The sequence below is a fragment of the Garra rufa genome, chromosome 1 (assembly GCF_049309525.1).
Source record: "Garra rufa chromosome 1, GarRuf1.0, whole genome shotgun sequence".
Classification (NCBI taxonomy): Eukaryota; Metazoa; Chordata; class Actinopteri; order Cypriniformes; family Cyprinidae; genus Garra; species Garra rufa.
Window position 1 is genome coordinate 24,384,000 of NC_133361.1, and position 22,562 is coordinate 24,406,561.

The 22,562-nt window shown below is 37.4% G+C and overlaps 1 protein-coding gene across 1 annotated transcript in view; it reads left to right on the top strand.

The window, feature by feature from the left end:
• The window catches only part of ppap2d (phosphatidic acid phosphatase type 2D), a 38,621-nt gene that overhangs the window by 12,927 nt on the left and 3,132 nt on the right, over nucleotides 1-22,562 (top strand). The window contains exons 2-4 of the mRNA XM_073837887.1: nucleotides 18,079-18,236; nucleotides 19,702-19,985; nucleotides 20,714-20,771. Of these exons, the coding sequence (XP_073693988.1) occupies nucleotides 18,079-18,236; nucleotides 19,702-19,985; nucleotides 20,714-20,771 (500 nt within the window). The remainder of the gene's footprint in view (nucleotides 1-18,078; nucleotides 18,237-19,701; nucleotides 19,986-20,713; nucleotides 20,772-22,562) is intronic.

Below are 22,562 nucleotides of genomic sequence, written 5' to 3' on the forward strand. Positions count from 1 at the left end.
GTTATATACTTACAAGTAAAGTCATAAATCTTAGAAAAAAGTCAAATTGTGAATTTATATATTAGATATAAAATCAAAATTGTGAGTTTACATCTCTCAATTAATAACTTACAGTTGCAAAATATAAACTTGCAATTCTAAAAAAAGTTCAAATTTTGAATTTATAACTTGCAATTGTGAGTTTACATCTTATACTTGTGATGTAACTTATAATTGTGAGAGGTAAACTCACAATTCTGAGAAAAAAGTCTGAATTATGAGATATATTCCATTGTGCAAATAAGCTTCCATACTGACCTGCCTCAACACAGCCTCATTCCCAAAAACACACACACACTCTTAAAGAGTCTAGAGGCACCGCTGACCCCCTCAGCTGTTGACTGTCTCCTGTGCACAGCGTGTTGTAAGACAGGGTAAAGAATATTCCCCCAGCCTGAGGACGCATGTCTGGACTCGGCTACAGTAACACCAGAGACGCAGCCTTGCTAGCGCTGGGGGTCAGAGAGGGAAACTCAAGCAAGCTCCAACTCATCTTTCCCCGTGGTTCTGCTCCCCATCACCTCATTGCCTGTCAGATTCATTATTTTTAGGTATGAAGAAAGCATTTTTAGGAATGCTTAAAGGGTATATAAGAAAAGTTGGCAGTGTTTCATAGAAATGCAGAAATGTTAAACTGGTAGCAGCTCCTTCTTGGTAGCAGCTTTAATGTGTTGAGTTCTTGAGCTGGCCATATGGTTCTGTGTTCATGGTGTTACAGTCTCAAGCAAAATACATTTTGGATAACAGAGGTGAAGTGATGCTGTCCTGGCAGTGCAAGAAGAAATTTTGCTTTTCTTATGGAATTTGATGAAGGTCAAGTAAACATGAACTATTGTGACAAAATACTGCATTCCTATCCTGATGGGATATTTTTTTTTTTACGAGTGTATAAGAAAAAAAGCAGACATATTTGATTTCGATGGGATTAAAATGACAAAGTATGTCTGTGTAACTCAAATTTACCTAATAGTCCTGTTCAAACAAGGCTTTACAAAGGATCTCCTATGACGTAGTATGAGAGGACTTAAAGGGATAGTTCATCCAAAAATGAAAATTCTGTTAGTAATTCAAACACATAAGACCTTCGTTCATCTTTGGAACACAATATAAGATATTTTTGGATGAAATCTGATAGCTTTCTGATAACGTTTAAGGTCCAGAAAGGTAGTAAGGACATTAATAAAATGTGACATCAATGGTTTAACCAAAATTTTATGAAGCTAACACTTTTTGTGCTAAAAAGAAAACAAAAATAAAAATTTTATTCATCCTATTAATAGATTCTGTCATAATGGAAAATTTAAAACATTCTGTGATATCATCTGAACATAAAAAGGTTATGTGACATCATAAGAACTTAAAAAGGTTCTGTGGCATCATAGGGACTTAAAGGGATAGTTCACCCAAAAAAAAAAAAATTGATGTTTATCTGCTTACCCCCAGGGCATCCAAGATGTAGGTGATTTTGTTTCTTCAGCAGAACACAAACAAAGATTTTTAACGAAAACCGGTGCAGTCTGTCAGCCAAATAATGGAAGTGAATGGGCACCAAACCTTTAAAAGTAAACAAAAACATGCACAGACAAATCCAAATTACAACCTGCAGCTTGTGACGATACACTGATGTCCTAAGACACGAAACAATTGGTTTTTGTGAAAAACTGAACAGTATTTATATAAATTTTTACCTTTGATACACGTCCAACTTTCATGGGCACGAGCTTTTCATCCGGTTCGTTACACATGTACGCGCTCTGGCGTAGTATACGCAAAATGGTAATTACTTGCGCTTATCCTGATTGTTCAAACCGATTTAAAGCTAAAAGATTACGTTTCCTTGCACAAACTCATCTGGGACTTTTCACCGATTTCCCCTTACGGCGTTTGCGTATACTACGCCAGAGCGCGTACACGTGTAACGAGCCGGATGACAAGATCGTGCTCAGGACAGATGGACATGGCTGTGTATCAAAGGTAAAAATGATATAAATACTGTTCAGTTTCTCGCAAAAAACAATCGTTTCATGTCTTAGGACATCAATGTATCGTCACGAGCTGCAGGTTGTAATTTGGATTTGTCTGTGCATGTTTTTTTTTTACTTTTAAAGGTCTGGTGCCCATCCACTGCCATGATTTGGCTGGCAGACTGCACCGGTTTTCCTTAAAAATCTTCGTTTGTGTTCTGCTGAAGAAACAAAGTCACCTACATCTTGGATGCCCTGGGGGTAAACAGATAAACATCCAATTTTCATTTTTGGGTGAACTATCCCTTTAAAAAGGTTCTGTGACATCATAAGAACCTAAAAAGGTTCTGTGACATCATAAGAACCTAAAAAGTTTCTGTGACATCATAAGAACTTAAAAAGGTTCTGTGACATCATTTGAACCTAAAAGGGTTCAGTGGCATCATGACAACTTAAAACGGTTCAAGGACATCATTGGAATGTAAAAAGGTTATGTAACATCTAAGGAACCTAAAAAGTTTCGGTCGCATCATAGAAAAATAAAAAGATACCGTGGGAGGGATGCAAAACCGTTCTTGGTTCCTGCAGTGCCACAGCCCTGGAGAGTTTAGTTCCAACCCTACTCCAACACACATTCCAAATAAATTTCAAATAAGCCTGAAGGACTTGATTAGCTGGATCAGGTGCGTTTAATTAGGGTGAAATCTAGGGTTGAACTCCTCAGGGCTGTGGTGCTCCGGGAAGTGAGTTTCACATCCCAGTTCTATGGCATCATTGAAACTTAAAAAAATTGTGTGACATCATAGGAAGCTAAAATGGTTCTAGGGCATCATATGGCGCTTTTCCACTACATAGTACGGCTTGCTACAACTCACTTTTGGGGGGGTTTCTCTGTGTACAGTACCTAGTATCTCATACTTTTTTAGTACCATCTTGGTTGAGCCAGTACTAACATGTGATGTGTAAACACTGCAAATCACTGTTTGGTCAAGAAGAATCTTTACTACCAGCGTCATTTGATTTGCAAAACGAGACACCAACCCCAGTAGATTTAAATAGTCAGCAACAAGTTTTATACAACTTGCTTTAAACAACCGTCACAAGCAACTTGAAAGAAAGAAATGGCTGTATCACGGTCAGCAGTCAAGGTGGTGGCGCGGCGATAACAATCAGTCTATAATCCCACCCACTTTGAAGCGGTACTAAACTGCAGTGTAAAAGCAAACCGAGCCAAAGTAAAGCGAGCCAAGCCAATGATATTATAAAGATGGTTCTGTGGCGTCACTGTAATTTAAAAAGGGTCTATGGAATAATTGGAACTTATAAAGATTCTATGAGATCTTAGGAACTTATAAAGGTTCCTCAGGCAGTTGATAAGCGTTCTTTTGAAGACGGCTGTAGCGTTGGTATTTGTTTGTGCTCGTATCTGTGCGTGTGTCATGCCTGTTTTTCTCTCCAGGCCTGGGTCTTTGTTCTTGGTGTGATTTGTCTTTAGTGTGAGCTGATCGGGGTAGACACAACAGAACACCAACCAACAACAGAAAGCGTAATGTCACCCCTTGAGCTATCTCTCTCTTCACAGAGATCAGCTCAGCCCGTCTACCCAAACAGACGCTCTTCCAGACAATAGCTTCAATTAGATGTTTAGTGGATGATGGTCCTGTGATCCAAAACACAGCCGCAGTGCCAGAGGGTATATCATCTGCACGGCTCTGTCTGATGTGTGTTTGTCTGACTCGAACTCATGCACACCTGACCGTATTTTTCCACAAAGGCTCTTTTTATCTGATTGAAAGACACCGAAAACAAAAGGTAGACAAAGACGGAGATTAAACAAGATTAGGCGGGTAATTACATCCCACCTCTCACTCACTTCCTGCGATAAAGAGAACATGTTTTGGTTCTTGTTCCCAGAAAACTTCCAGTCTTTTTTTTTTTTTTTTTAGTGCCTTGGCGCATAAGTCAGCCATATTTGTTCTTGTAGATTTGTCATTTCATGCAGAGAAGAGACTGTCTACCTGCTTGGGTTTCCCCTGCTCTGTGTTTGTTTAGTCCAAGGCCGTCTGGGGTCGCTTGCGTGTATGTGAACGTGTGCGGCACGGTCGGTTTAGCCTGAGTTTTGTGTGGAGTTGACGTCCGTGTGGTTGTATATTGACACTGCGGTTGCTGTGGTTTTAAGAGGTGTTTGTGTATCTGCATGCTATTGCGTCCGTGTGGAACCAGTGGTTTCTGCAGCCGTGTTTTGTAAGCCGACCTCTAGCGTTGTGGTGATTTTGATGGCGAAGTTTGTCGGCGGGGTATTTCTTGTATCGTTTGTTGAGGCGTTTTATAAAATGTATGTATGGACGGCTTGGCGGTGATGAGGTGTTTGTGTGGCGTTTTTGCGGGAATAAGTGTGTATTGTCGTAATGAGGTGTTTGTGTAGATGTGTATGTGTTTTTGTGTGTGCTTTTTTATGAAGAGGAGGGGCCCTGTTTACAAAGTAGGTCTCAGCTGAGCTTCGTTCACTGACCTCACATTCCAGAACCTCCGCTAATCGCCTCCGTCTGGCAAACTCTTGCTCTTTTTCTCTCATCTCTCACACTCACTATTCTTCTCGTTCTTTTCTCCATCCCCTCAAACACTGAGAGCTTTTTAGACTGTTTAGCTAATTGTTAGTGTTTGCTAAGGCAAGCATTACTTGCTTACATTTGGGTGTTTTTTCAACTATGGACACTTTCAGCCTCGATAGTTTATATTATTTATGTAGTAACAAAGTTCAATAGTGTTGTGTACTGTTTACCATTCAAAAGTTTGGGTTTGGTAAGATTTTTATGATTTTGAAAGTCTCTTATGCTCACCAAGGCTGCGTTTATTTAATTAAAAATACAGTACAACTAAATAAAATTGTGAAATATTATTACAATTTAAAATAACTGTTTTCTATTTTAATATATTTTAAAATGTAATTTATTCCTGCGATGCAAAACTGAATTTCCAGCATAATTATGCATTCTAATATGCTGATTTTGTGGTCAGAAAATAATTAATAAAATAAAAATAATAATAAATACTGTCACTTCTGAACAATTTGGTAACAACAACAGAATGCGGATCCATCAAAGTGAAAGGGCGACTGGATTAAAGATGTTTAAGTTAGTTTTTACCTTAAATCAAAATAACAATAAATAAATAAGAGATAAAGAGAAATTATGCACAATACCGTTGAGGGTCAGATTTTTTATGTTTTTGAAAAACATTATGCTCACCAAGGCTGCATTTATTATTACAGTAATATTGTGAAATATGAGTATTTAAACAACTAGTGTCTCTTTGAATGTTTTAAAACATAATTTATTCTTTTGATACAAAACTGAATATTCAGCATCATTACTCCAGTCTTCAGTGTCACATAAATCATTCTAATATGCTGATTTTGTGCTTTTGTGAAAATAATTTCTTATTAGTTCAATAAAATAAAATAAATACTGTCACTTTTGATCAGTTCAGTGCATCCTTTGTGAATGAAAGTATTAATTTCTTTACCAAAAAAATTAAAAATCTTACAGACCCAAACATTTAATTGGTAGTGTACATACATCACAAGAGCAGTGGATTTGTTTGTCTATTTCTTACATTATTATTAACTAAGTTTATTTTACCACATCTCAAATTATGTATGTTTAACATACTTGACATTATCTTAAATATTTTTAAAATAAAATAGCATTTTTTGGCTATTTTGTTTAAATTCATAATTTAGTTTAAAAGTTATATTTATTATGATGGAAATTTGGAATTTTGTTGAAAAACTTTTAAGAAGTTTTTATTTAAAAAATAATATATTTTGTGAGATATATGTAATTTTTTTCTTTAGTTTAAAATATATATTTGCAACCCTGGATCACAAAACCAGCCATAAGGGTATATATATATATATATATATATATATATATATATATATATATATATATATATATATATTATTTTTTTTTATACATTAAAGCTGAATCCAATCCATAAATAAGCTCTCTACTGATGTATAGTTTGTTAGGATAGGACAATATTTGAAAAAGGGTGCAAAAAAATCTAAATATTGAGGAAATCGCCTTAAAGTTGTCCAAATGAAGTTCTTAGCAATAGATAATACTAATCAAAAATTAAGTTTTGATATATTTACAGTAGGACATTTACAAAATATCTTCATGGAACATGAGCTTTACTTAATATCGCAATGATTTTTGGCATAAAATAAAAATTGATAATTTTGACACATACAATGTATTTTTGGCTATTGCTACAGATATACCCATGCTACTTAAGTCTGGTTTTGTGGTCCAGGGTCACATTTTTATATTTTAAGACAAAAGTGTGGTTCTGGGACAGGTAAAACAATAAAATAATAATTGTATAAAAGGTATTAAATAAAATAATAAAGTCATGATAAACAGTTTTCAAGACAGCTTTAAGTGACCTTCATATAACAAAAAGAAAATGATGAAATGAACTCTTTAACCTGTTTATTTAGCATACAACCCTCTAAGACTAATAAATCAACTTTAGTGCTTTACTTAAATGAATGATCTCTCAAATGATGTCTTAATGAAGAGAGATGTGCTATTGTTTTTCTAAATAGTTGGACTATGGGTGAAAACAGGGAGGGACCAAACAGGGAGTCATATCTCATGACCAGAATTGGCCTCTTGTGACTCTTGACAGCAGAAATCAACCATGCTAGAGAAACACAAGAGTGAGTTGAACACACAACATCCTAGTGCCCACATACAACACACTAGCAACCTCATAAGAATGCAGAAAAAACTTCAGAAACCACAGAAAAGTTGCATAGCTCTTTTCTTTGCAAAAGTTGAATTTTCTTGTTTACTATCAATTACCAACTCAAATGAGCTACACGGAAAAAACGGAAGAAACACACCCCAGCTGCTTTCGTGCACTTCTGTCCGCTGCTTCTCTGCTGTTGTTCCGTCTCTTGTTCCCTCTTATTTTATTGTTATTCTTTCAGGGTGAGCTCATTCTGGGCTGTGGTTCTCAGAAGTGTAAATTAGATCCAGATCCTTTCTTTCCGAGCGAGGCACGGATTGAATCTAATGTTCTGTTCCCTCGCTCTTGTGACTGAAAAACGGCCCACATTGTGCAACATCACACAGTCATTTGGGCTGTTTATCTTCTATTTTTCTGGCCTGCTTTTCTCACGTTCTCCATCCATCTTCCTTGTATTCTCTCCTCCAGCCAGGTGTTGGAGTTTGCTCTCAGCTGCTTGACAGATTACGTGCGGCCAGGCCGTGGTTTGGAGGTTTGTTGTGAAGCTCTGTAGCTGTGGTTGAAGTGACCTCACAGTACTCATTTAGACTCGCTTGTCTACTGTGTGTAGCGTGTTTGCTCTCGGCTTGAGTAAAGCCGGGTTGCGTCGTGTTTCTCGGTAAGGGCTGAATCACTGCTGTGTTTGTCTCCGGGATGCCAGGATTTCTGGGCCTTGGCTTTTTGGATGCGATCTGCTAATGGACTTGTGTTGATCCGCTACTCCACCGGCACGCTGGCGCGGTAATGGAACAGCATGTAGAATGTACCTCAATCAATAGCATCGACTGGGTCTAGGTTATAAACGCAGAGTAAAGAGAGCGGTGGATATGGGCTATTGCATTACCGTGCGGATCCATTAGCGATGTCCTCTAGATAAGTGAGTCTGCTAGGGTGGGTCACTGATCCTGACATCGTCCCTCAGTGTTAATGGAAGTGTTTCGCTGCATTTTACACAATAGTCCAGAGCGGCATAGATTTTTTTTTACACACCAGCCCCTCTGGCCTTGTTCCTTAAATGAATTCGATAGACGTGTCACTGATACGGGAAGCTTTAATGACAGCGGACACCTGATACGTGTTCGGTGACATTACCTTGGCAATTCTGCGAAACTACTAATCTTGGTCGATTAGGTGATGCTGTATTAAAAAGTGTTACAAATTCGCACATACAATGACTTGATAACACATTTTCTTTTATGAATGTTTCTGAATTAAAGCAAATTTTGTAAAAACGTCACAAACGTCATGGTGATAAAACCCGATATCATAATGAAGAAAAAAAAAAGATTCATTAAGACTCATATTTCTTCAGTTGAAAAGAAATTAAGGTTTTTGAGAAAAAAATATTTCAGGGTTTTTCACTTCAATGGGAATCATCGGATTGAAGGTCCAAATTACAGTTTCAGTGCAGCTTCAAAGGGTTCTACATAATCCCATCTGAGGAATAAGGGTCTTATCTAGTAAAATGCTCACAAATGCTCATCTTGCACTAGCTCACACTAGGAGTCATGCTGGAAAGGTCACGCGTGACATCGGCAGAAGTACCAACCCAGTGATTGCAAAGTGAATGTGCATAGAAAGTCAAATGCCCTTTACAAAAAAGGTAAAACAACGATGTTGGACGATTTTGAAGTTGGAAGAAAAAATATGAGGGAGTTTTTCGCCATACCTTTTTGGACTGAAGTACACAAATGAAGATCCAATCGCGCATGACCTTTCCAACGTGATTTTGTAATGCGTGAAGTTGTGGACACACATCATAGAGCTAGTGTAAGACAAGCATTTGTGGTTAAAAAGTGTATCATTTTTTATTTTTAGAAAATGACTGATCATTTTGCTAGATAAGACCCTCACCTGGGATCGTCTAGAGCACTTTGAAGCTTCACTGAAATTGCAATTTGGACCTTCAACCCCATTGGCTTCCATTGAAGAAAGTAAGAGCATACTAGCATTCATATTTGAAATACTTTTTTTACAAAATAATTATTTGTTTCTCGTAAATGCTAATCGCATACACATTTTCCACATTTTTAAGTACTTGTAAGCACTTTTCAATAAAATAAGCCAAATTTCCAAATATTCCAGACCATATGATTCTAAATGCTAAATTTAAGCACTTTAAAGGGATAGTTCACCCAAAAATGAAAATTTGATGTTTATCTGCTTACCCCCAGGGCATCCAAGATGTAGGTGATTTTGTTTCCTCAGAAAAACTCAAACAAATATTTTTAACGAAAACCAGTGCAGTCTGCGAGCCATATAATGGATGTGGATGGGCACCAAACCTTTAAAAGTAAACAAAAACATGCACAGACAAATCCAAATTACACCCTGCGACTCGTGACGATACATTGATGTCCTAAGACACGAAGCGATCGTTTTTGCGAGAAACTGAACAGTATTTATATAATTTTTTACCTTTGATACACAGACACGTCCATCTGTCATGAGCACGATCTTATCATCCGGCTTATCATCCGAGTTTATCATCCGGCTCGTGACATGTGAACGCGCTCTGGCGTAGAATACGCTTAATACTTTAAGAATGCACCTCATTTGCCTTCCAAATCAAAGTCATGTGGTGCAACCAGCAAAATGAGCTTGAATAGTGAACCCCATGAATGTATGTCAAAGTTGAAAAGTCTCTTCAAATATCACATAATTTGACATTTTTATGCCAAGGCAAGGTTAGTTCAGATTATCAAATGTCAAGTGGTGCGACTCCCCAAAATAACAAATTATATGTGTGTAAGGAATAATTGATGATGGGCCGTTGAATTTTTAGAAAATAATGTACATATGAGGTGCTGATGCAACCACAAAGCAAAGAATTCAACGAACCACCGAAGTCAATTTTTTCGCTTACACTACATTTACCACATCTCAAGACATCGATCAGATGATATATTTCAAGGCATTCGTATGGGTTTTGTCCTCACTATTGTAAGTAGGATTCATTTCTTACACATCTCATATAACGCCTCCGTTGCTAATTCTAAAATGCTATTTTAGACATAGTAACGGAGGCTTGAGCAATTAATAGCAGACTAATACAGTTAATAATGAAATTATTAGACAGACAGACAGATAGCTTGAGAGATATATATAGAAAGAAGAGTTTGAATTACCTCTCAGAGTCAACAGTGTTCAGCAGCAGCGCCTCTACTAATGGTAAAACTTTTAAGTTCATTTTCTTCAGGAACAGCGCCGTTGCTACCTAGCTTGTGAAAAATGTCATGTAGCTTTTAAGTTGTTAAACTTTGTTACTGATAATATCATCAGAGCAGTGCTAACAACATTAGTGCATATGTTAATGTATGTGTGCGTGTCTATAAAGGAGAGAGAGTGGGGAAAATAGAGTATGCTTTTAGTGCATAATAAAAGGTAAATTTGTGGCAAAAAAAATATTTTTTTTATAATAGATTTTTTTGCCTTTGTAAGATTTTGAAATAACTGGAATCATGTGGTGAAGTGCTATAGACATGTAGGCTAATGCACTCAACACCTGCCTGGAATTACATTTGCTGTGCGTTAATTTGTCAATATTTGTACACCTTAGAACATTCGTCAGCCAATCAGATTCAAGCAATTCAACAGCCCCATAATAAAAGAATTAATTATTCATAATATATATATATAAAAAAATACTTTTTTACGTTGGAGAGTACATTTAAAAATACTAATATTTTTGGTATATTTTTGTACTTAACGATTAAGATGTATACACTCGCATGTATTCAAAGTATGATTAAAACCTGATGGTTACTCCACATGACATGATTAGGAAATGTTCAATAAACTAAATTTAAAAAAGTTATTTTCTCACTTACAGCTTTATTTCCATCTTTCTGACTGTCCCCGAATTAAAACTAAAAAACGTAAATGGAAACTGAAAGTGTGTCAGTTTTTTTAAAGAAGTCTTTCAAGGACAGGCGCCGTTGGACTGATCCTCAATCATTGACCTGTCTGCATGATGTGCGTACGTGTTACCCAGTTTAACACGACTGATCTAGCTAATCATTAGCTCAGCTGACACTGGCTAGCCGCTGGCTAATATGCTGTCTTGGTGATAAGGAGCGTCCTTTGGGGGTGTGAGCTAATGGACCACCGTGAACACGGCCTGTGAGGTCGCCCCGTGTTAAGTCTGCTCAACTGAGGCTGAGTTGAAGGTACAATTTCTCCACTGATTTCCCAACCCGCCCCAAGTGTGAGCGGATACCGATAAGAGGATTAGCACACCAGCACGGGCGAACCAGGAAAGCTAGAACTTGTTCAGAGTTACAGCTGCCATCTCTGCCAAGCAGACAGTTGTTGGCTAACTTTTCCGAAAGAGGAACTGGCTAGAGGAAGCACCGGAGACTTGTGGAGTGTCTCGCAAAATCGAATTTAGATTTAAGAAATTGTACAGTGATTTTAATGAGAGAAAAAGTTTTAATATTGTCAGCCCAGCCCATTTAAAGTGCATTCTGGCGTAGGTGATATAATGCTTGCTAGCGTGGCACGGTCGTCCCCAGACACACGGACTACTACTCTATCAGCAGTTTCACAGGATTGCACCAGCTCTGAGCTTACTGTAGCTCGCCCCTCTCATCGACTCTTCATCTAGTAGACAAATAAAGTGGGGGTGGATGTTCAGTGCAGTGCAGTTCACTATGTGCCAAATTAAACAAACAAACAAAAAAAAAAAAAACACACAAAATAATTGCAATCATAGGCGATTTCTAGAATATTTAAAAACAAGAATTATATAAATATTTGAACGTGAAACGCTCTGATAGGATAGCATTATATATTTGTCTTCATCACACAACAATAAACATACTCTTTAATCAATATAATTGTAAAGGGTCAATGACGCATTAGTGTCCATGATAAAAATAAATTATAAAGCTTTAAGAAATCATAAGCATTGCATTCATGGTTTTGCAAAACTTTTATATCGTTTAGTAGTATGGCATTAATTTTTGTAATTTATTTTTTATATCACTTAGTAGTATGACATTTCTTTTTTTGTTTTCAAAAATAACATGTTTTAATAAAACTGTTAAAACTGCTTAAAATAATAGAGAAAAAAACTTTTGTTTACCAAATCAGTCACATTTAACATATTTCTAATAATTTATTATTAAATACAATGAAAAATATAAAATTAATTTAATAAATAAAAAAAAAATTAATTATATTTATGGATGAATATAATGATATTTGTAAGCAATGCTTAAAAAACAAAACAAAAAAACAAATATACATATATATATATATATATATATATATATATATATATATATGTATGTATATATGTGACCCTGGACCACAAAACCAGTCTTAAGTCGCTGGGGTATATTTGTAGCAATAGCCAAAAATACATTGTATGATTCAAAATTATTGATTTTTCTTTTATGTCAAAAATCATTAGGAAATTAAGTAAAGATCATGTTCCATGAACATTTTTTTGTAAAATTCCTACTGTAAACCTATCAAAATGTAATTTTTGATTAGTAATATGCATTGCTAAGAACTTAATTTGGACAACTTTAAAGGTGTTTTTCTCAGTATTTCGATTTTTTGCACCCTTAGATTTCAGATTTTCAAATAGATGTATCTCGGCCAAATATTGTCCTATCCTAACAAACCATACATCAATAGAAAGCTTATTTATTGAGCTTTCATATGATGTATATATCTCAGTTTTGTAAAATTTAACCTTATGACTGGTTTTGTGGTCCAGGGTCACACACATATATATATATATATATATATATATATATATATATATATATATATATATATATATATATATACATACGTATATGTAACTACCAAGGCAACATTTCTCTTTTTAATTTAGTTTAACTTGTACTAAAAATCCAATTAAAAAAATGAAATAACAATTAATAAAATCTATCTATCTATCTATCTATCTATCTATCTATCTATCTATCTATCTATCTATCTATCTATAAACAACAAACCTCTAAAAATGACAAAAGCACACAAAAAATTACTAAAATCTGAACTAAAATGAAAATGGAAAATATTAAAATCAATACTGATTCAAAATATCAATAAACACTATAATAGTGTCAATGATATCAATGTCTGTGATACTAAAATAACCACCAAAATTATGTAAATAAAAACCTATTTTACTTAAATCTTGAATACATGTGAGTGCACACATCTTAAAAAGTATATTTTTTTTCAGTATTTAAAGAGTATTTAAAAAGTATTACTTACAAATATCATTATAATCATCCATAAATATGAAGTTTTTTTTATTTATTAAATTCATTTGATAATTTTATTTCATAATAAATTAATAGAAATATGTTAAATGTGACTGATTTGGTGGACAAAGGTTTTTTTTTTCTTTACTATTTTAAGTAGTTTTAACAGTTTTATTAAAATATTTTATTTTTGAAGACAAAAAAATGAATGTCATACTACTTACATGTCTTAAGTATTGTTTAGTTAATTATTTGACAGGGCTGGGTAGTAACTGATTACATGTAATCTGCATTACATAATCATATTCCAAAAATTAAGTACTTTTAATTAGGGTATAATACATTTTTAAACGCTTATAATCAGTTTACAGTTACTTTTTTTATGGATTACGTGATTACATATTAATCGCACAACGGCTTAAAAATTTATAATTTGTTGATTCTGATAGTCTGGACAAAAATATTTCAAAACTGGAAGACTTTGGACAAGTAATGTCATTGTTTTCATGTTTATTAATGTTATTCATGTGTATGCAAGGATTCCCAAACATTTTTGTCAGCCAAACCCCTTAAAATGAAACATTTGCTTGAAAAATCGCTGAGAAAGTTAAAGTTAAGTTAAAAGTTAATATTTCAATCATTTAACAACACATTCACGTTTACAGTTCTCTGATGTCTGATAAGTAAGGGATAATGTACAGGCAGATAATGTACGCTTCGCGTCGGGTCCTGATCACACTGTCGGGGCTTATTTCTGCGATAACTACCGGCTGCCTGTACATTATCCCGCTTATTACACGGCTACTTGCCACATAAGAAAAAAAAACTGGACATGAATATGAATTTGAAACCTTTTATTGGCATATTTGTTTTAAATTAACATTTTTATCCTTCCGCGAAACGATATAGTACCACGTGACTAACATTCAAACTATGTACGTTAGTAAGACAATTTAAATAGATTAATGTCGAAATTTTCCATTGTTAATTGTGGTTGTCCAGAGTTTGTCACAAGATGGCGCCAAACGGTAATCTTTGTTGGCACGGAGGGATTTTAAACATACAATTAGTACCGGCTATGCGTTATTACTTTGGAGCGGTGATTATTTGAAAAGAACGAACCTGCAAATGTCTCAACTGACCAATCAGAATCAAGCATTCCAAAGAGCCGTGTAATAAACAAATACAATATTTATATTTTTAGCGCTCGTGTTTAAATTGCTTTTATGATTTAATTAATTATTAGGTTATCAACTCACTAAAGTAATGTTCAATGCCTTTTATGATTTTCTTTCTTTTTTCTTTTTTATATCAATGTGGTACTGTATGTTAAATTTTTTTCATTAAAAAAAATCTAATTTATAAAAACTTTTAAAATTTTGTATTTATTTAAAACAAGTTAAAAGTAATCTAAAAAGTAGACAGAAAACAATAACTAAAATGAGATATAATCTGTAATCAGTAATGGACTTAAATTTTTAAGTATTTTTTATTTGATTTAAAAAAAAGAATGCCATGTTATTGACTCTAATACAGCAGGCGATAATTTTGTAGATCTCAGGTGTTTTTTATTTTTAATTTTTTTAAATACTTATTTCAAGAGTGACCTGTAACCAATAACAGATGTATTTAAAGAATACATCTGAAGGAAAAAATGCTCTGAAGGAGTGTCATCTTATGTATTCTGCCTTTAAAATATTCTACCTCATAGAATATGTCGGGACCATTGTTTGAAAACCTGCTGAACAGGAGCTTGGTCACCAGCCCTTCATATCTGTTTTCTGCATGGTGACCAAAGCTAATGATAGAGATCTCGATTACACCCAAACACATGTGGCCAGCCCAGAGAGGACCCTGAAGGGTAACAGTGTACAGGCCTGTCCAAAGCATGGCTGAAATGTCAAGCATGCGCTACGGTGAAACCGAGCGAAAGCGGGATCAGGGTCAGATCAGGGTGTGCTGACGTGTAACTCAGTGCTATCTCATCAACAGCATGTCTTCTTCACCTCCACATATTCAGCAGTGCAGGATGTTGCGTCTCACCTTATCTTTGTTTGGCCTCCACTTATTCTGAGAAAAGCAGCTGTCAGCGATGCACACAGTACAAATTTAGTCCTAATTTCTGATTATGCTTATCAGTGGAGGAGTATTCATAAGCATTCATGCTGATATGCAGGCCTGTGAGTGTGCTTGTTAGGGCTCTTATGGGGTGCTTGAGTGATAAGAATGTAAGAAGAGATCAAGTGGGAATTTAGGAAAGCAACAAGATCAGCCAATTTTTGGTCACATGAAGTTGCAGCCTTAATTGAAATCTGTGGTTTTGGTTGATCCAGCATAAACTGGTGAATTTAGTGAATATTCTTGGTGAACAATGGTGATCAATCTGCATGAACTTGCTGGTATATTTCAGCCATCGGTGACCTACTTTGCACTTTCTTTCCATCTCTGGATCTGGTTTGGTCCCCCTGCAGCGTGCGAGCATGTGCCCTGGAAGCCGAGCGGTCACGTACACTGAGAGATTCCCTGGCAGAGGCTGTGTTTGTGGCTGGGTTCATTCCAGCTGGGGGAGAGAGTGGAGGGTTAATGATTAGTCCCATGCTCTGTGTGGATCAAGGGCATGGGACTGTACGGGTCCCGGGGCTGGGGGAAACGAGAGAGAGAGAGAGAGAGAGAGAGAGAGAGAGAGAGAGAGAGAGAGGGAGGGAGCACAAACCCAAAACTCAACAGCTGAATCACTCATCACGTCTATATTCATACTCAACTCCTGGTGCAGATCTATATTTACAAATCAGTACTGTGTACACCACATCCATTTCCAGTAATGATTATACAATGAACAATTAGCCACTACTATCCATTAAAAATGCTGCAAGTGATTGTTTGACACATGAAATGTTCCTACTTCCTGACAGATATGGCCTGTGTGAGAACACTAGATGCTTTTTTTTTACCATCAGAAAACTAGTTAATCAAAAACACTCTGAATGTGAATCATTCAACCTGATCTCATGACGAAAACGTACCTGTGGGAACCTTTTCACAAGAAGCCGTCATGTACATTTCCTGACATATTCAATGTAAAATGTCATACATATGGAACGTTTTATGTGACGTTGGTTTTGCATGTCAATGCAGTTCTGACTTAAAATGTCTGTTGAGTTGTGCTATAACGCTAATGCTCCGTGACGTTTTAAAATAATGTACCATCTGCACTACACCTAAACCTACTTGATAGCATGAACAAATGAAAGCATGCTGTTTTAGCTTGTTTTTCAATCTCTCATCTTACAGCTCTTTCATTGTGGGTCATGTTTTACATGGGATTTGTACCCAAGGATTCCGCATCCTAAGTCCAATTCCGTGCCGGCTGAGCTACCGAGCAAGCTTGTTACATCCAGCGAAAGTGAAGCATATGGAGCTGTGATCATAACTGTGCACGAAAACGATTAAAAGTGCTTGCTGTTTTACCGCCTCTAGTGTTCATTGCTGTTGGAAACTGCAGTGATATGTATTCGAAGTTCACACAGGTACGTTTTCGTCATGAGATCAAGTTGGAATCATTTGGGTTTTGAAGATATGCTTAAATTAGTGGAAGTTAGTAAAATGGGATAAATATCTTTCTTTACAACAGCTGATCATTTTGTAATTAAAATTCTGTAATTAATTGATATCACACTGATATCGTTCCAAACCTATAAGACCTTTGTTCATCTTCGGAACACAAATTAAGATATTTTTGATGAAATCCGAGAACTTTCTGACCCTGCATAGACAGCAACGCAACTAACACATTCAAGGCCCAGAAATGTAGTAAGGACATCTTTAAAACAGTCTACGTGACATCAGTGGTTCAAATGTAATGTTATGAAGGTACAAGCATACTTTTTGTGCTTTAAAGAAAACTTAAAAAATAACAACTTCATTAAACAGTTTCTTTTTTTCTCTGTCAGTCTTCGCCGTACGTTCACACGAGTACCAAAATGCATACATGAGGTGCTGTTAACACAGGAGCTGGCGTTCTGATGTTCTGACAACACATGCTGAACATGTTAACATGTCTGAAGATTTTGACAGAGAACTCGCAGTTTTTTCTCAACCTTGCTTATTTGAACTGGAATACATAGACGATTAACTAATGGACGTCATACGTCAGAACGCCAGCTTGCATGGGTCAAAATTGGAACTAAGCAAACAAAATCTACTTGTCTGTAAGAAAATAAATAAATAATTGACATCTATAACTTATCGACCATAACATCAAACTAATTATCAGAATTATAATATTAATATAAACTACGCTGTAGGGGCACATGCACTTACTGCCAAGCCAAAACTGATTTGGAAATTACCTGTTCGCTTACTGATTTATACCTTCAGAGGTAACCCATCCGTTTGGAACAACATCCTGGTTCACTTACCTGGAAAACTTTAATCTTTTAAATTAGTAATTGTTTAACAAGGAGATAGAATACGTCCCACACACTGGAATTCTGCAAGCTACAGTAGTGTGCAGGACTTTCAGTCTATTGTTTACATACTACACTCAAGCCTAGTCAGTGTCCAACACACCTGCATGCCACCATCCAGGTGTGTAATAGATTTGTTTGCGTTTCCCTAAAAGAGAAGATCCCCTACACACTCCAAGTGAACCATATTACCGCATTCCCAGCACAACTCGCGAGAAACTTTCCTTCTTCCTCCTCATAGTCTCTGACCTCAATCCCGTATTCTTTAGGGTCTTTTCTTCTCCACATGCCTCATCTATCCGAGCTGTCATTCTCTTTCAACCCCCACCTCCTCCTTCGCTCTTTCTGCCAGAGATATGCATGGAATGTCAGCTCCTTAGGCTGGATCTCGATTCCCATCAGGAAGACAGTGACATTCTCAATATCTCAGCCGCACTTGTGATTCTAATTGCACATAATAGAGCATTAAAGATGTATCTGTGTCTGATCGTGTGGTGCTTGAGAAACATTGACATGCACGGAAGAACATTCCTCCAGGTAGTTTCGACAGAAACATTAACCCGTCTGTCTTTCTCCTGACAGCCTCCATTCCGTTCTTCGCCTGTGAGCTCAAAGCAGTGAAACCGTACATGAGGGGCTTCTTCTGCGGGGACACCAGCATCACTTACCCTTACATAGAAACTGAGGCCATTCCTGACAGCATGCTTATAGCCGGGGGTATCATAATCACAGGACTTACGGTAAGAACACACACATATACCAAAATATCACTTGTTGAAAGGCTTTAAAAGAGAGCCCACCCAACAGTATAAACTCTGTCTTCATTTGCTCAACCTCATGTCAGACTTATTTTTTTTTAAGAACACAAGAGATTTTCAAGAATTGTAGCAGTTGTAGTCTTGTAAGCATCAAAATGGTTGCAAAAGTCCAATAAAATGCATTCATCCATAATAAATAGTGCTTCACACGGCTCCGGTGGGTGAATAAAGGCCTCCTGTAGTGAATCGATATGTTTTTGTAAGAAAAATATCCATATTTAAAACGTAATAATCACTTTAATCTAGCTTGTGCCAACTGGTCGTATATGTATGCCGTGTCAGGGTTGCGCATGCGCCGCTGAGAAGTGACAAATGCGAATGCACAGTATAGAGACTTAATTTGGGAAGTTTTTGATATAAGCCAAGAGCAGACTGGTTTCTCTTTGTTAGAGTGCAAAATTTTGCTTCCTTTGCCCCAGTAAACAAACGTTGTTTTTTGCGAGACGCACCAGCACATGCACAATGCCAACCTCCGACGTCATCTGTCCGGGACGGCTTCAGTGTACGACTGTAAGTGCAAGAGATTATTAAATTTTAAATATGGGTATTTTTTCTTTTACAAAAATGCATTGTTTCACTTCAGGAGGCCTTTATTCACCCCCAGAGCCATGTGGAGCACTATTTATTATGAATAGATGCACTTTATTGGACTTGTTTTGGACCGTTGAAAAGAAACAACCGTCCATGCCATTATTAAGCTTTGAAGTGCCAGAATAATTTTAATATAACTCCGATTGGATTCATCTCAAAAAAGGAAGTCATATACACTTAGGATGCCTAGAGGGTAAGTAAATAATGGGCTAACTTTCATTTTTCGGTGAACTAACCCTTTGAAAGATCTGACTCAGAAGAATGATTCATACTTTCTACTTGCCTCATGAACTTTTATAAAGACACTAAGGAGAGCTAGGGTGGGTGTCAAGATTGTTCAGTGGACAATGACTTTTCTGTTTCCCACACAAAGCTATTTGAAGATTTGGAATATAATGTTTGGGAACTACTTCTGTAGTTAAGTGTTTATGTCTTTTCATGCATTGAAAATAGTGACCAGTACATTTAAATTGACCTTTGATGTTCCCTAAAAGAAAGTCATATGGATTTAAAACAACATAAGTGTAAGTAGTAACTGATGACAGAATTTTCATTTTTAGGTGCACTATCATTTACAAGACTTCCTGTCCAGAGTAGTATTAGCCCACGGTTCTCCTGTTACTGAAGGCTATTGATGTACTCTTTTCATCTACTTTGCTATTGAACAAGAGTTTCTCTTTGTGTAAGAGAGCATGTGTGTGAGGTGCTGTGAATTATTTAAGGCTTCATGAGCCTTGTAGTATTTAACTCAGTGTCGCATGGCTGTAACCTTAGCGGTGTCCCCTGTGTGTCTCAGATTGCTGTCGGAGAGTGTTACCGGGTACGATTCAGAGGTGTGCACTCACGGGCATTTGTGCGCAACCGCTATGTGTCCTGTCTGTATAAAGAGCTGGGCAGCTTCCTGTTTGGTTGCTGTGTGGGGCAATCCTTGACCAACATGGCGAAGCTGAGTGTGGGCCGACTCCGTCCTCACTTCTTGTCGGCATGCAATGTGACCTATGAATCACTCAACTGCACGCCCGGGACCTACATCTCAGAAGTCATCTGCAGGAACAACCAGAAGATAGTGGAGGAGGCCAGGTAAGTGAGGTTTTTATGGGAGGCACAGAGATGAGATGAGCTCTGTTCCAAAACCTATGTTCTATATCAAGGGTCTCCCACCCTGCTCTTGGAGAGCTACCTTTTTGCAGACTTCAGTTCCAACCATGCTCCAATACACATTTGTAACTATCAAGTAACCCTGAACACCTTAATTAGCTGCTTCAGGTGTGTTTGATTAGGGTTGGAACTGAACTCCACAGGAGCAGGGTTGGACACCCCATACACTGTAGCAGGGGTGGCCAAGGGAGAGCCACAGTCCTGCAGAGTTAATCTCCAACCCTAATCAATCCTTAAATGGTCAGCAAGATAAAGCAGAAGTGCATTTCAAGGCAGAGTTTTTTGGTCCTGTACACCCTTCATCCCTTGAAGTTCTCATTCTGGAGGGTAAACCCTTCGAAGGGATTAGGGCACTAAAGAATGAAACGCAGAGTTGCTGTCTACATAGATTTTGGAACAGAGCTATAGAGTATGATTAATTAAGGTTACAGTTTTTCCAAGTCCTAATGTTAGATGTTTTTGACTGATCACATAGTATGTTTTATGGAAATATAAAGGCATTTACTTAGAATAACATGTATGCTCGTGATTGCTCAATATAACATTATGCAGACAATGTTATGGCCCATAAAGCAGTGCAGCGGTTTAATGATTTGCGAGATTATGACATTTGGTTGGTAATATATTTCCCTTCTGCTCTTTTCAAACAGAAAGTCCTTCTTCTCGGGGCATGCATCTTTCGCCATGTACACCATGCTTTACCTGGCAGTGAGTATCGCCGTGTGTGGCCATATTTACCACATGCACACTCAAACATGCAAACTCAAACACACGTCAGGGTAGCGCCGAACGGCTGTGCTTGCTGTCGGATGCCAGTGAGGAGCTTTTTCTGTTGTCAGCTTTCACTTCCCATCCCTGCCATGTGGGAAAAAAGCCAAAAAATTCCTACTGACAAGAAACTCTCTCAAACTTCAACTCACACAAATGCACACAAATACACTCATACTGAAAGAAGAAGGCTCTGAGAACGCAAAAAAACTCCCAAAAGGCATCTTGCTTCAAGCGGAAAAGAAAGGCTTGAGTGAAAGAGGGAATGTTCTCCAGAGGCCTGATGAATAGATGAGCGGAGAGAGGGAGAGCGAGTGAAAGCTAGCTGAAGACAGAGGAGGCCTTGTTTAGTTGTGGGTTGGGTCCGGGAGGGGGGGAGCTTTGGCCTGCTGAGAGATAGACAGGCTTCTTTCAGTTAAACCCCTCTCTCTCACTCGCTGTTATGGCCCGGGGAAGGGGCACAATAAAGGGAAAAAAATGACAAAACGCTCGCAAACGATCAAAAAGTATGACATTCAATAGCATTCACATTTCTCTTCCACTCAACTGGCCCACAAACCTTATCAGAATTTACTCTGCCTTGTGTGCCAATCACGTTTAGAACGGAGGGAAGAAAATTTGCCCGCTGTGTAAAAACAAGCTATTTTCTACCATTCATCTGATTCAATTCACGGGCCTCTGGCTGCTCTAAAAGCGGGAGAGCTCTTCAACTCTCATCAGAGAGCGCGAGAGAGAGAACATGAACAGAGAGAGGGAAAAGCCTATAGAAAAGCTGTGCCAGGCTCTTTGTCCCCTCTGCCTGTTTTTTCTCTCCATCCCGGCCAATGGCCACACTGTTCAGGCTCTGCCCTGCCTTGCATGCCTGACCTGCAGCCACATGCTTTGGCTCTGAGTGCCAGCTGCTCCAGGCTTTACTGCAGGAAACCAAACACCTGTGACAGGGCTGATGGGAGGGGTACCAGGACCCCTAAATTCTGGAATGTTTCACTGTCCCTAGTGTGACATCAAAATCCATAAAGTTCATCTACAGCCAATACTTCTGCTCTGTCCGCCGACCACAATATTTCACACTGACCTTTGTTGTGTAGCTATGCTAGCGTGGTATGATTAACACGTGTTTTTTGCACCATATGGCTCTGTTCTGAAAGCTAATGTTTACTTATAAGGCAGCATCCTAATTGAAATGTAGCCTCAAAAAAGCCTTTAATACTCTCCTCCTATAAATTTTGAGTCTGAAAGGGAAACTCCTACAAATGGATATTCAGTAAAGTCAGGTGCAAAAATAGGCATACTGCACATCTTTATTAAATCCTGATAGTACTATTTTAATGTCAAAAGTTTGCGCTTTACAGAATGTTAGTTCACTTGGAGGCCATATTTGCAATGCCTATAGGCAGCTACTTCTAAGATGCAAGACCAACTAATGAACATATTTCAAATAAGCAACAAAATCTGACACAACTGTCCTCTAAAAAGCATATATTTTGGGTTGGTCAAGCCAATGCGCATGTGCAATCCCAAGCAAGAGTCTAAAGACAACCAGAGTTTATAAAGGCAACTGCAGTGATGCAATGGCTTTACCAATTGCTGACTGGCTCTTTTATTTAGAAGGCGGAACATCTCCCAGCTGGTAAGAGCTGCACAGGTAAACCTTGCTTCCATGATCTTAAGTGGTGCATCAGCGGCTGCGCTCTTTAGCATTCTTGTTAGGGCACCCGCCTCCCATGCCAG